Source organism: Sinocyclocheilus rhinocerous, unplaced genomic scaffold (genome assembly GCF_001515625.1).
Source record: "Sinocyclocheilus rhinocerous isolate Xijiao unplaced genomic scaffold, SAMN03320098_v1.1 scaffold1935, whole genome shotgun sequence".
NCBI classification, from domain to species: Eukaryota; Metazoa; Chordata; class Actinopteri; order Cypriniformes; family Cyprinidae; genus Sinocyclocheilus; species Sinocyclocheilus rhinocerous.
Genome location: NW_015623718.1, coordinates 204,815 through 220,486, shown reverse-complemented (window position 1 = coordinate 220,486; position 15,672 = coordinate 204,815). Strand labels below are relative to the sequence as shown.

Genomic DNA, 15,672 nt, shown 5'->3' with positions numbered 1-15,672 from the left:
GGTTAACTCTTAACTTTTATAAAGAATATCTTTTTGGATTTGAGACTTTAGTCTTTGCAACTTTACAAATCTTCTTTATGCACCAAGAGCTTGTAACACTCCAAAGAGAAAGGAAAAATTGAAATCGCATCATATGACCCCTTTAAGCTACATTTTCATGGGCTGTCCTTACAGATAATCATATACATTCACAATAACAATGATATTATGTAAAAATGAATGAATGAACTCAAGGCAATATGAGCAAAAAAATTGTCTGTTTTTTTTATGAAAATGCCTTGTATTTTTTATTAAAAATTGACAATTTACCGCGAACTGGTCGTGAATTCGTATGAATCTACTCACACCTCCCTGAGGGTTAAGTGAACCTTCATGGTGACATTTTACCTACAAATCATTCGTTTTTGCACAAGTCAGATTATACAATTTCATACAAAGTCATACAATAATCACAAATTCCCATTAAACTGATGTTTACTGTAAAGCTGCAGTACTGAACATTTGTTAGTTAAACTTTAACAATAAATAATTCATATAATACTTGTGCATGTTTTTTAAGGATCAAATATGGAATCAATTAATATGACTCAGTAATGCATAAATCAAAGGTTACTTTCAATTTGATATATGTAATATAGCTTGAGAGTGTAGATTTGATGATATATTGCTAATTACAATTACTGTAGCATAATATTCTCAAATGAAAGTTCAAAGAGAAGCACAATCTCTACCAATAAAATCAGACGTTAAACCAATGTGACCCTCCCTCCTGTCTCTGTCTCTGTCTCTCGCTCTCTCTCTCTCATCCTGCAGGCTAGACAGAGCGGAAGCTGCAAGCTGCAAGCATCCAGCATCCATCTGACATCTCAGGAAAAGGTGGAGGAGAGCTGTCATTCCCAAGGTGATGCTGGTAACAGCAGCGGAAAGGAGACGAGGAAAGCTAGAAAACGAGGAAGAGGCAGAGGACGCAGCCATGATGGGCACACCTCTCCGGAGGAAAGCCCCGGCATATGAGTGAGTACTTCCATTTTTCCTCGCCCTCCCTCTGTAGGGTTGGACATCACGGACCGGTTGCCATAGCAACGGCAGCCAGGGCGGCAGCAGGATGATGATGCTGCAGCAGCTTCTGCTGCTGTCTGCAGTCATGGATTCCTCCAACTGTGTGTGTGTGTGTGTGTGTGTGTGTGTGTGTGTGTGTGTGTGTGTGTGTATGTGTGTGTGCTGCAGACATGCATGTAATGTCACTGTACCAATGGCAATAAAATCATAAGCGATTGAACGTACAGGAGGAATGATGAGATCGAATGAAGATAATGTTGACTATCATCATATATTTTGGGGTGTTGACCGCTTATCCAATAGGGAATTAGTCCAGCAACTGGACGTGCAATTAATGTCCGACTTCTGAAATAACAAGGACAACTTGGTATATGTAAGTCTACACCTGATGCACACAAAAGCAAGAATTGGCTGAAATTACAAGCTGGGATCTGGGGTTCGCTTCCCAAGTTCCGTCGTTAACAACATAGATCAGTGATTGGATTCCCAAAACCATAGTTGCAACGAACATTCACAAGTTTCAGTTTCTTTTTAGTATGACAGATGGACTTAAACCAAAAATGTAAGAATGTTGGTAACCAAACAGTTGATGGCAGCCAATGACTTCCATTGTATTTTTTTTTTTTTTTTACCATACTATGAAAGTCAATGGCTACCATCAACTGTTTGGTTGCCAGCATTCTTTAAAATATGTTATTTTGTGTTCAGCAAAAGTCAGGGTGCACTAACTTTTAGCGGTCTGTTAGGAAGCATAGCATGAGCTTTTGAGAGTTGCTTAATGAAACTGTTGAAAGATAAGGTGTGGTCACATTTACCACTGTTTGGCGAATTTTCGCAAGAAAAATCCAGTCACTTCAGTAGGAATCCACACGATTAGGAATTCCACATGAGGGCGAAAGATTGGTGTAAAACTTCATACATTACACTTCACACTTCATGCATACACTGTTGACAAAAGACAATGGACTTTTTTCGCCCAATTACATGTTCCCTCGAAAGCGTCACTGCTGCTATGTAACAGTAGAGCTAAAACCAGGCTGAGGGTGTGAGTTTACAAACATCATCAGTTTCAGTGGACTGAGTTTATATCGATTTGCCTTATAAACCATGCTAAAATTAGCACTTTAGCTCATTGTGCCTGCGTGACAGTGTCAGTCTGGTTTGAGAGTGCTATCTTGATAATAAAGAAGGCCTGGAGCCATCGCACCAAAAAAATGCCTTTGAGTTTGTACGGAACACTTATGTGACCGCAGCTGTCGCATTCCACACACATGCAAAATTAGCAGCAGTCGCAGCACAGCAACAGGCGGTCATGTAGGATAAACACCACGGCTAAATCCTCAGAGCTAAACACCATATCAGTCTTATTAATATTGATATATGTGACATATAGCTGTTGTGTTCCAAACTGGAGTTAAAACCTAAATCTAATTACCTGATAAAGTGGTCCCATGAATATCATTACATTAGCAAAAAAGCAGAACGTTGAAATGTCATTTATTTTTTTAAAGAGGTTTTTTTTTTTTTGCAGTGGGTCACAAGAATTTTCTATGAGTATTAGGTTTTAAATAATGAAACGATGCATACTGTTTGAAATAATAGACAAGGTAGCATAAACAAGATTTATGATGCCTGAAGAGAGCTAACTGCTATCAATCTCATTCACTTCAATGGCACGTTCTTAAATGGCGAATGCATTTGCAACCTTGATACTTCTGTCTTTCCTCAAGGGTAAAAACATGCTCATTTTGTAAATTAATTTTGGTAACCGATCGCCTAAGCTGTAAATGGCATGATAATGGTGTAACTACACATTCTGCAGGCAACAAGCCTGTCTCTATTGACTGCCATTGAAAATATTTATTCTATATATTCTACTGCACACAATGTAGACTTCCATTGAGATGAATTGAAATGTTAATGGATAGCTTTCTCCAGGTATTACAGACCTCCTTGGGAGATGCAGGAAAATGACAGCCTGACAATGCTGACTGGTTCATGGCACCAGAAGTCTAAATGTAAATCAAGACCGCCAAAAAATCAAGGACTGGTCAAATATCTGCTATACAATGAAATGATACAGTTATACATGTTAATTCACTGAAAGTTAAGTATTATAATCTCAACTGGCGGTACACTATTTAAACTGTTGGTTCAGAAATAAGCCAGACCAAGGGCTGTGACAATCTCCAGAACAACTGCAGCCATAAACACAGAAAACAGCAGGCCACCGTTGTCATTATAGGAGACGGAGCAGAGTTTCTTTGAGAAAGTCTTTCTTGCTAAAGTTTTGGATAAACTACTCTTTCCCATTAATGCTATTCCAACAAAACTAAACTGTTTTGCAGACCATCTTCCTATAAAACATCCCCTCATGATCGTTAACTTAAACTAAACAGCTTTGCACAAAAATGAATAAAAATCATACCTTAAAAGCTTTGAAAAGTATGTATTTGAGCCTCACAAAGTTGGTGTTCAGAAATGTTTTAACTTGGTGTTTTACTGTTTTTAAACTTCTCTGGAGTACACATGGAAAGGTGATGGTTTGATTTATGTTCTGCTCAAAAGCATTTACATACTAAACCACCAACTAAACAAGTCATGAATCATGTCTGATTACTGCGGATGATGATTGTGTTTGCAATCACAGTTAATGAATGGTAATCATAATCACCCCTAAATCAGTGGCTACAGCAGTCTTGACATATACAGCTTGCATGATTTTGTAAACCCAAGCCATAGACCAATATAATGCAAATAAATTACATACATTTTACAAGTATTTTAAACTAATGTAGATTTAATAGTATAGCTAAGTATCAATATAAATTAATGATTTAAGTTCAACAATTAAGTTTGCATGCAGAAAATTACAGTAAATGAAAGGATATACTCACCTAACCAGACTCGTATGTAGAATGTCCAAATTGTTCTTTTCTGTACTAAAGTGAACAGGAAGTGGATCTCCAAAATGACGACAGTCAATGTGAAGCGTGCACTGTATTCCATGTCTTGTAGAGTCAGCTAGTTATATGATTGCTAGCTAGTCCACTTATAATTATGAGAAACAGACTGGTATTTAAGTCTTATTCACATCTTTAAATCTGATGCATAAAAATTATTTGCAAGTGCTTTTATGAGCACATAGTTCTATAACACATTTTCATATGTTTGTGTTAAAGGGTTAGTTCACCCAAAAATTAAAATTAGCTTGTGTTTTACTCACCCCCGAGGCATCCTAGGTGTATATGACTTTCTACTTTCAGACGAATCCAGTCGGAGTTATATTAAACATTTTCTTTGATCTTTCAAGCTGTTTAATGCCACTCAGCGGAGTGTTGCATTGCTTCAGTCCAAAAGAACTTAAAGGGGTCATATGATGCGATTTCAAATTTTCCTTTCTCTTTGGAGTGTTACAAGCTCTTGGTGCATAAAGAAGATCTGTAAAGTTGCAAAGACTAAAGTCTCAAATCCAAAGAGATATTCTTTATAAAAGTTAAGAGTCAGCCACGCCTACCTAAAACGGCTCGTTCTAACATGCCCCCACATATCTACGTCAATATGTGGAAATATTAGCATAATGCCGCCCAAACGTGCACGCAAAGAAAGAAGGCGTGGTTTCAGAAACAGCAGTAGTGTTGATGCAGCCATGTCAGGGAGAAGCTGTGTTTCAGTGCGAAAGCAAAAGCACTTTATTTGGCCTTCCGGAAGTAGATGCAATTAGGAATCATTGGTTAAGATTTATTACAGAACAGCACAACCCAGATGTTCAAATTTGTGCAACGCATTTTATGGACGACAGTGTTAAAGGGTTAGTTCACCCAAAAATTAAAATTAGCTTGTGTTTTACTCACCCCCGAGGCATCCTAGGTGTATATGACTTTCTACTTTCAGACGAATCCAGTCGGAGTTATATTAAACATTTTCTTTGATCTTTCAAGCTGTTTAATGCCACTCAGCGGAGTGTTGCATTGCGTGTGTGTGTGTGTGTGTGTGTGTGAGGGGAACAGGGTCACATCACAGGAGAGTGAACTATCTGTCAGAAATCATAGCACGTCAGCTGTCTTAACCATGGCTTGTATACTGCATCATCACTGTGTCTGTCACGCGACTCTGTTGCCCTTTCGGGCTTGAACTGATGGTAAAACTAACGACATTATTAACTGTCTTGATATTTACTTTGAAAGCTTGAAGCTTGCGATTATGGTAAGGGGCGTTACATTTCCGACGCGTGCTTGTGGTGTTCGGCCAATCACAATGCACTGGGTCAGCTGGCCAATCAGAGCAGACTGCGCTTGTCAAAGGAGGGGGCTTTGTTGAAAACGACGTGTTTGAGAGAGGCGGGGCATAGAGGACCTACAATAATGTACAGTATTTGAAAAATAATGTGTTTTTTGAACATTAAAGCATGTCAACATATTCTGTTACACCAAATACACAAAATAATGATATTTTTCTTATAAAAACGCATCGATTCGCTACAGAAGGCTTTTGTTCACCCCCCGGAGCTGTGTGAGACACTTGTTTTTATAGATGGGCGGTTTTTATTTAAGTTCTTTTGGACGGTTGCATGCAACACCCGCTGAGTGGCATTAAACAGCTTGAAAGATCAAAGACCATTTTTAATATAACAACGACTGGATTCGTCTGAAAGAAGAAAGTCATATACACCTAGGATGCCTCGGGGGTGAGTAAAACGCTGCCTAATTTTAATTTTTGGGTGAACTAACACTTTAACTCTGAGATCACAAATGCTACGGTTTACATGGGCAAGTTATTATAACTATTGTCAGCCATGATCAGTGTTGGGAAACAGAGATGAGTTACTTTTCAATGTAATGCATTACAATATTGCATTACTCCATAAAAAAGTAACTAATTGCGTTAGTTACACTACCTGTCAAAAGTTTTTGAACAGTAAGATTTTTAATGTTTTTTTAAAGAATTCTCTTCTGCTCACCAAGCCTGCATTTATTTGATCCAAAATACAGCAAAAGCAGTAATATTATGAAATATGTTTACTATTTAAAACAACTGCTTTGTATTTGAATATATTTATATATATTTCAAAGCAGATTTTTTTAGCATCATTACTCCAGTCTTCAGTGTCACATGATCCTTCAGAAATCACTCTAATATTCTGATTTGCTGAATATGATCAACTAATTTATCAAGCAAAGCAGGTTGAATACACAGGATTCTTTGGAAAGTATTGGTCTAAATTTTAGCCCAACCCAATATAGAAGAAAGGCCCTTTTGCTTAACAGATTAGACAGTTGGAAGTTTAGACACTGGCATTTGGGCAACTGTCTTACATTTGTGCTCTTGAGAGACAGTTACCAATTTGTCACTTACTTGTGGCTCAAGAAGGTCGTTTGCAGCAAGTGCCAATGCAAACCCAGCACTAATGAAGTGCTATTAGTAAGCTCTGTGACAGTCTTATTGGAGTATGCTTGAGTGCCACTAGAAGGCATGTGAAAGACTGCTAGTACTACAGCTCAGATCATTACTATTATAAAAGAATGGTCTCATACTTTTCTTCACATCCTGCCAGTATGAGATCATTTGCTTATTTAAAAAAAATTTTTAAATATTCTGTAAGAATTTCTTGCGTGTGAGTTAAAATGGCTAATAATTGGGCAGGTGTTGCCTGAAAGTCGTTATAACTTGCTAATGCTTTTTTTATAATGCAATTGTAAATTATTTATTAGTCAATAATGAACCTTTAACAAAGGTAACATTAATGTAAAGTGTTACTAAGTTACACAATGTAACTAAATACCAGACAACTTGCTTCTGGTGTCAATCCTGATACAGAAATCATAATTTCACATAGCATATACAACATTGTAAATGGAAAGTATGTTGTCTAGAAACGTAATTTCTGCCCTCTTCCTGAAATTGAGACATAAGAAGGACTAAATAGTATATATATTATTAACATGCCAACCAGTTTGCACGTCTTAGCTTAAGCATGAATTAATATACGTGACAACTCCATAAAAACCAGCACAAGTCAGATGTCACACCCTTTATGAAATAATATGTATCGATGTCAACAACAAGTAAAATTCTAGATGCCTTGTAGAGTACAAATGCTGAAAATGTTATGAATATAAACCGTAGGTTTCACATGTATGTGTAAATATTGTGTTTGTTAACGAGCGTTAGAATAAAGCGAGGCAGCCCACTAATAGTGTGTTTCACTTTAAAAGTAATTTGAAAGTCATTTTGCTTTGCATTTGCGTGGTCTTCAGTTCCCAACGTTTGGACTTCCGCACATCTGGAAGGTATTACTGTGCCTCGCTGGCTCATGAGATGAGGTCACTGTGCCAGAGAAACAATGTTGCTTTTGTCTGTTATGCCGACTGATGACGTTGCAGCTGCTGGTTGGGGATGGAAAAGTAAAGCGTGTGGTGGGGGAAAGAAGTTCTGTACACAAGTGAACTAGTGCTCTTAAGAATATATATGTGACCCTGGAGCACAAAACCAGTCTTAAGTCGCTGGGGTATAAATCGCAATTTCGAGAAATTGACCCTTATGACTGGTTTTGTGGTGCAGGGTCACATATAGTACTTTTGAGATTGCTATTAAATCTCTAATATGCCTTCTAGTGTATCATCGTTGACAATGGAAAAGTCCAGGTGCAGTAAAGTAACTTCCTAGGTTAAACAGAGGCCATTATTAAGTGGTTTGGAACTGAAATCCAAATTAAATTGAGAGTCACACGCTTAGTTTAAAATAATGGAGTGCTTACTTGTAACACAGAGTGCTACAGTAAACAGACAGGTCTGAATGTATCACAGAGCTCTGTTGAATGATTTATTCTGAACTTCTGTCGAGCTGGTTGAGTCGCTTCTGAAGTCTGCTGTCTGTGAGCGCTGTGTGTTTTGTGGCTTTAAGCCTATTTCCAGTAGTTACGTGAACTTCCAGGAATTTCCTCCATCTACTGATGTTCACTGCTGCTGTAGGTTGTTATTCTCTATGAATGACTGGGACTTCATGTTGAAATTCACCTATAAAGATGACTATTATTTACTGCCTGGCAGATTACAAAACTCAAAATTTTTCTTGACATACAGATAATGTCCTGCATAATTATTCTGTGTTGCATTGTGCTGCAAGTTAATTTCATTAGCAATTAATGCATGCAGCATCAGAAATAAACAACAGTAAATGCATGATAAGACACATGAATGTTGTTGTTTTTCTTACTATGAACATTCTAAATCATTGACATTGCAGCTTGTACTCACCTCTGCATTTATTTCCTTGAACTCAGGAAACAGTAATTCATAACAGCCGTTTTGTCTTATAGCAACAGTACTCATACTGTACACACACTGAAGGGTCATTACAGTTTGTTATAATTTCATTCACTGAATTTCTTACAATTCCCATGAGACTTCCTCTTGCAGAACACTCCAGACTCGGTTAGCTCTGCCTTTTCTCCATATAAGGAGTATTTGTATCCATCCACCGGAGCTGAATGTGAGGTTGGATGAGGAAAAGCAGTCGGACCCCCGTGTTCCCATTCCCTACTGCTCCCTTTGGCTTCACTGGAGGAATAAATTAGAACTCAAGATGTTTAGTGCAGATTTTTGGAAGCTGCTTTCCAAAAGAGAGAAAGCCACATTCGCAGAGACAGTACACATGTTTAGAGTCAGCAAGTTCTGCAGATGTTTTTATGCTCAGATTTTGTCATGTTCTGAAGATCGAGGTTATATGAATAATTTTAAAGATGGATTTTAAAGATAAATAGATAGATAGACAGAAAGACAGACAGACTATAGAGATAGATAGACAGACAGACAGATAGACAGACAGACAGACAATATAGATAGATAGACAGACAGACAGACAGACTATAGAGATAGATAGACAGACAGACAGATAGACAGACAGACAGACTATAGAGATAGATAGATAGATAGATAGACAGACTATAGAGATAGATAGATAGATAGATAGATAGATAGACAGACAGACAGACAGACAGACAGACAGACAGACTATAGAGATAGATAGATAGATAGATAGATAGACAGAAAGACAGACAGACAGACAGACAGACAATATAGATAGACAGACAGACTATAGAGATAGATAGATAGATAGATAGACAGATAGATAGACAGACAGACAGACAATATAGATAGATAGACAGACAGACAGACAGACAGACAGACAAGATAGATAGATAGATAGATAGATAGATAGACAGACAGACAGACAGACAGACTATAGAGATAGATAGATAGATAGATAGATATGGCTGAGCAACTATTTTATGGCTGAGCAATTCCTAACTCATCAGATATTATTAAACAATAGGAAGGAATTGGCAGATGTATGATTTTGATTTGCAACCATGGCGCAGATTTCCTCTAAGCTTGCAGCCGCTTAAATCCCTAGTGTACGACACACCTTTGTTTTCCAACCCAGCAGGCACACACACACTCACTCACACACACACAAACACAGAGTCACGGTTAGGTGTGACAGTGTTGTCCTATCCTTAGTGACGTCTCTCTGCCTGCTCGCCTGTAGCTCTCTTCCAAACACAGAGGGCGGGTTCAAGACTCTGTCATCTGTCCATAACCCGGCCTGTGACGGAAAGGGAGGGATGTAGGAGGAGAGAGAGTGACAGAGAGAGAGAGAGAGAGAGAGAGACACATGGCCAGTGAATGAGAAGATCTTGCCCTCAGTACACTGTGTCTTTCACTGGCTGGCTTACTTCAGAGGACCAGGGCAGACTGTGTTTGTGTGTGCGTGTCTGTTAACTTGCTCACCTACCGCCCAACACACACAAACACACTTGGGATTACCAATCTCACAGTTACTGAGAATTCTGCCTTTGTTTTTCCAGGATGGCTGAAGCTGAACTTCATAAGGAAAGGCTCCAAGCCCTGGCGGTGAGTCCAGTGTTGCTTTGTTCTTACACAAATCCTTTTCCTTTGATACTAACATTGATTGTTGATATGCTCATGTGTCTCTACACTAGAAAAGCATTTCAGGAATAAAAAACTAGTTTGCTTGAAATCAGTCCCAAATGAATGCATGTTATAGAAGCTTGTAGACCTGATAGTTTTGATGTCGTTTGGTGTGTTCTCATCACTCTATATCAACCAGAGGGCAAGAATTTGAAATGTGGGTAACACTTTAGATTAGGGAACACATATTCACTATTAACTAAGAGTTCTCCCTCAACAAACTTCTGATTTGCTGCTTATTAATAGTTAGTAAGGTAGTTGTTAAATTTAGGTATGGGATGGATTAAGGGATCTAAAACATGATCATGCAGAATGAGAGATGAATATGTGCTTTATAGATACTAATAAATGGCCAATATGCTGGTAATATGCATGCTAATAAGCAACTGGTTAATAGTGACAGTTGTACCTTGAAATAAAGTGTTACCGAAATGTGATTAAAAGAGAATAAATTTGGCTCCAGGTCAACCCCTCTGCATAGACCAGCCGTGAGCAACAGATGGAAAGCTATTTTGGCTGCATTGCTTACATCTTTGTGATTCCGTAGAATACACATTGCTGTAGGCTGTAGGGACCAGCATGTGTTGATGTACACTAGGAACTGCCCTAATATACAGTTATCCGATTCCGTTTTGAAGATAATGTGAGAGGTGCATGTCCATGCAAAACTTGCCGCCACAATGCAAGGTCGTTCTGGGGTGTGCTTCCCAAAAGTTCTGTCATTACCAAAAAAGTTTAACAGAACTTGCAACCATAGTTAGCTAACAATGCTTATGGGAAATGCACCCCTAGTTGGTTGCCAGGGGGCTTATACTTGGTTGCTAGGGTGTTTTGAGTAGTTGCTATGGTCTTCAAGAAGCTTTATTGAAATTCTCTCTAGATCTGGTTCAAGTCAGTCTGTGGATTTTTCATTTTTATCATTTAACAGGCAATAAATTGTTAATCCTATGTCTTAGAAAAGTAATAGTATACATCTCTTCCTTCAAATCACTAACCTTTATGGGCAATATAGTGATGCTTGCCTTAAGAAACACCATTAATTAAAGGTCTTTGAAGTCTAACAATGAAAATTGATTCTTGGCAGCTAGAACTGTAGCAGGCTAATGCCTTTGGATGAGGTTTGATAAATGAAAGGTTAGGTGTTGAGAAAGTGGGCCTGTGGGAATGGTGCTGTGCTCAGACAGAGGAAATATAAATAATTAAAGTTATACAGTGTCTGGCAGCATCTCGAGCATTGAGGGATGACTGCTTCTCGAAAACAAACCGAGATAATCTAAATAGTGTCCGCTTGATTGCTTTGTCATTGAAAATTAATTTGCCAGAGTGGCTGTTTAGCCACCAATAGCTCAAATTAAAGTAATTACGTTACAATTTTCCTGCATTTTAGCAAGAATTCAACACTTTTATCGCGTCTGATAGTTGTGAACATAATATACACAACATTTTCTTGACCTCTGTTCTTGGTATTGAATAAATTTACATAGTAGTAATGGTGTTGTGAATCAATTTTGTAGCTTTATTACGATATCAGCCACATGGTGCAACTGCAAATGCATTTGAACGCTTGAGCACACATGGCAAAGACTTACAAACCTGGTGTTTGGTGTGCCGTGTGTTTGAGTCATGCCTTGAACCAACTTAAGATAAAATACTATTTGCTTTGCATCAAGTTACACCAAGTAATTATCTTCTAGAAATCTATTCCCAAACAGTCAGTCAGACAAAGCATTTCATATATCAGTTACAGAACTCTCTGACTGATATTTGACCAGTACAGGCTGAAACAGCATGTGGGTTTCCCCTTTTTTAATAATAGGGAAAAAGAGTGACATTAATGAGGTGGTGAAACTTTTTCTGCGCATGTCAAATGTCTGATTGACGGTAAATCATTGAAAAGCTGTTATAGTCCCACACAATACTATTGATATTGAATGGTAGCTTAACAGTTTAACTCAGAGTCAAATGGATATAATCTGCCATCTTTGACCCATTGTGCTTTGAGCAGTTGAGATTTGGAATAGATGTAAGATGCAACGAGTGGTGGTTGCCAGTGCGGAAGTCACACCACAGTACTAGAATGTTGTGGGTGATTGCCAAGGCATTGTTATGAGAGTGCTAATGTGTTCTGGGAGGTTTCTAGCATGTTGCTATGGGGACTTTTGGGTAGTTAATAATGGTAGGTACTAGGTAGTTTCCAGGGTGTTCTTGGTGATTGAAAAGTTGTTGCATGGCAAAAGAATCCAATCTCTATGATGTTTGGCTGCTTCAGTTGAAGCCTGATGTTTTTCAGTTGTGTTTCCTTTTTCACCATAATGCCAATCATCCAGTCATGAAGAAATAGAGCACCTCTATGATTATTCACTAATCATGCACTTAATGTTAATAGTTAGGATTAGAGCAGGAGTGTCCAATCCTGCTCCTGGTGGGACCACCTTCCTTAGTTTAGCTCCAACACCAGTCTAGAAGTTTATATGCCAATCCAGGCTCACTGGAAATACGTGCTTGTGGCGATGTTTCTGCAACACTGATATTACATGCCTCATTGCACATTTCACAGCAATTTCAAAGTAAAATGTCCAGTGAGTGGCGCTAAAACGTGCAATCATAACTTGAAAGTGGACACATTTTTATTATGTTGGTTCAGGTACGTATTGCCGCGGTTCAGAATTCAAATGTCTGGCGAGTGTCGCTAAAAGGTTAATGCTCTATCATGTTGGAAAATAACAAACCACCTACATCAAACTCAACCCTAAACCTACCCGATAGTGTTAACAAAAGCAAAAGTGATATAAAAATGCATTCGCTGATGCAGTCATGCTATTTTATCTTTCTTATTCGCAGGATTGAGCTGTGTTGTCGAACTGTAGTATCACAGGGTGCGTACCGGAACGCTTCACCTCACAAGTGCAACGCCGTATCACCTGAGCAAACCTACTGTGTTAGAAAACCCATACATATGAAGCTGTATACGTGACACTAACATTCAAAAGTCCAGTTTTCAAATCTCGCAGCATGTAAAAAAATGTTTAAGTCATAACATAATAATGTGCAAGGAACTGTGCAAAAATTAGGCTTTCTTAATCAAAACTCTGGCCCTGTAAATCACAATTTGTGTGAAAAGTAATAATAAGGAATAAAAGTTGTCCAAGATTTATTGCCTCTAGTGTTCATTTCAACTGGAAACTGCAACTCATACAAATAGGTACCTTTTTTTAGTTTTGCAGAAATATAGGTAGAGGCATGTATTTCTAATGAGTCTGGGTAGCAAAATGCTTACCCCCATACTAAATATTATACAAAAATAGTATGCCAAAAGAGTAGCATGTTCAAATACAAAGTATTCAAAAATGCAGGAAAAGAACCCGAATGACTTACTACTTCTGCCGGGATTCTAATGTACACATCCATTGGACTTAAAATCCCATGAGGCCATGTGAGAGAAGTTTCAAATGGCATAAGGGATGCAACTAATGCCGTAGGTCACATGACAAACCCAACATTGCAGATGTTATATGTCCAGATTACATTCATGTTAGACACACATATTATGTAGAATGAAATTTTTAACGGTTGCAAAGTAAGTTTTTCATCAAATCCTACTCAGAGAATATGCAATTTCGGACAATAGTGATCCTGAAGATTTTGATTAGCTCAATCAAGTGTGTTTCATTGGGACTGGAGCTAAACTATGTCGGAAGGTGAGCTCCTCCAAGAGGACTAGACTTTGGGTTTGTACAAATCCCTAACACTAAGTATGATGAGATGATTGCCTTAGTAAACACTACAAATAAGCAGCATACTGCACCAACAACACAACATATTTTCATATGTCACCCAGCATGATTTAAAATTTCCAAATGTTTGCAGCAACCATCCTATGTTTTATTATCGAGTTGCAGTTTTATTGTCAAACGCAATTTTATTATCAAAACAGATGCCTGGTGTCGTAACTGAAACTTGTGGTAGTTTGATGTTCAAAGATCTTTACTTTAAAGGTCAGTACTTTATGTACGTTGTGCTCATTAGAAAGCTTTTAATTTGGACTTGCCTTCAAGAAGGAAAGTACCACAGGACTTTGCCCGTGGATTTCCAACTTAGGGTTTCTAGTTTCACTCAATATTCAGCCAACATCTGTCCTCCGCTAACCACATGCTTTATCTGGGCTTCGCTTGGTTTCCCATGCTCTCCAGAAAAGCAAAGCCTGTGGGCTGCTTGATGTTGGCTAAGAAGTTGTGTTTTTGAAATTATCTAAAGTAGAAGCTATACTTCAAGAAGATTACTGAAATGTAGTAGAGTTTAATGGTTGTTATATTCAAATCATATGCTGGTTTGTTGCACATAACATTTATATCTTCATCACTATATTCTATCATGCTGTTTTGCTGGGAGTGCATTATAAATATCGGTTTCTGCTAGTGGTGAATATAGACTCCCTTGTGTCAACAATGCAAACCACAAACTGACTGCCTGACTGACAAACCGTTTGAATACCACTTTACTTTTTAATAAACATTCCATTAAGATTTAGAAGAACTGGTTTTTGATAGGTTTGCCAGACGATTCCCTATTGTTACATTACAACAAGCGAACCACTGCTAGCTAGTTATGTTTCTGGTCCATTGCCTCAAACCACAGGCTGCTGCTGCTGCTGCACAGGACAGTCGTTGGGTCCTAATCTGTGGCTTTTCCTTTCAGTCCATCAAGTGAGGGAATGTCGCTAGCTCAAATGAGAAACAGGTTAGCGGGTTGCTAATTGCGGTACACTGGGTGGAGGTGATTGCACATGGGCGAACTTCCCACTTGTCTTAAATGCCCGCCCTGAGCGGTTCTGACTTGTTTACATGGATTAATTTAGTCATGCTCGGATCTAGACCTTTACTAGAGGCCTCATTTGCACTGTGCTCTTGCTAGCGTAGCACAGGCAACATTACTATCGGGCTAAATTTAGCAGCAGCTGTCTGTGATGATTTGGCTCAGGGTTCGCATATTTCATGGAGGTGGGGTGGCCCTCAGGTGGGTTTGAATTCCCAAAGGCTCGCGGGTGTAGGGCTCAGCTGCATTTCTGAAGCAAGTATTGGGAACTAACTGTGCAGTAACTAAAAGCCTTTCTGCTAACAAGCACAGCAGAGTGAGGTATTTCTGGATGTTTCATGATGGTAACAAACATCAGCACTGATTTATGTCACATATAGGGTCACTTACACAGAAATTCTCACTTTTTTTTATTCTGGTTTATATTTAGATTTTCAATTTCTGTTTAGTTTTAGTTTGTTTTAGTTAGTCAATATAGTCTGCACTTTGGCATCATAAAATCGTCATAAAATTTAAATTCACCCTATCTAAAATTAAATTCTCCCATTTCTCTAAATGCATGTTATAGATCTTATTGTGAATGAATCAACCTTGTATATGTTTCATTTACAGAAAAAGTTTTGACCTTGTAATGTTTAATCAAAATGTCTTAAAGGGGTCATATGATGCGATTTCAATTTTTCCTTTCTCTTTGAAGTGTTACAAGCTCTTGGTGCATAAAGAAGATCTGTAAAGTTGCAAAGACTAAAGTCTCAAATCCAAAGAGATATTCTTTATAAAAGTTAAAAGTCAACCAAATTGACGCGTT

General features: G+C 38.2%; 1 protein-coding gene across 1 annotated transcript in view; it reads left to right on the top strand.

Moving 5' to 3' along the window:
- The first annotated feature begins 830 nt into the window (after positions 1 to 830).
- Positions 831 to 15,672, top strand: part of LOC107732273 (paralemmin-2-like) — a 105,921-nt gene continuing 91,079 nt past the window's right edge. The window contains exons 1-2 of the mRNA XM_016543811.1: positions 831 to 1,014; positions 9,929 to 9,974. Coding sequence (XP_016399297.1) covers positions 905 to 1,014; positions 9,929 to 9,974 — 156 coding nt within the window. The 5' untranslated portion in view covers positions 831 to 904. The remainder of the gene's footprint in view (positions 1,015 to 9,928; positions 9,975 to 15,672) is intronic.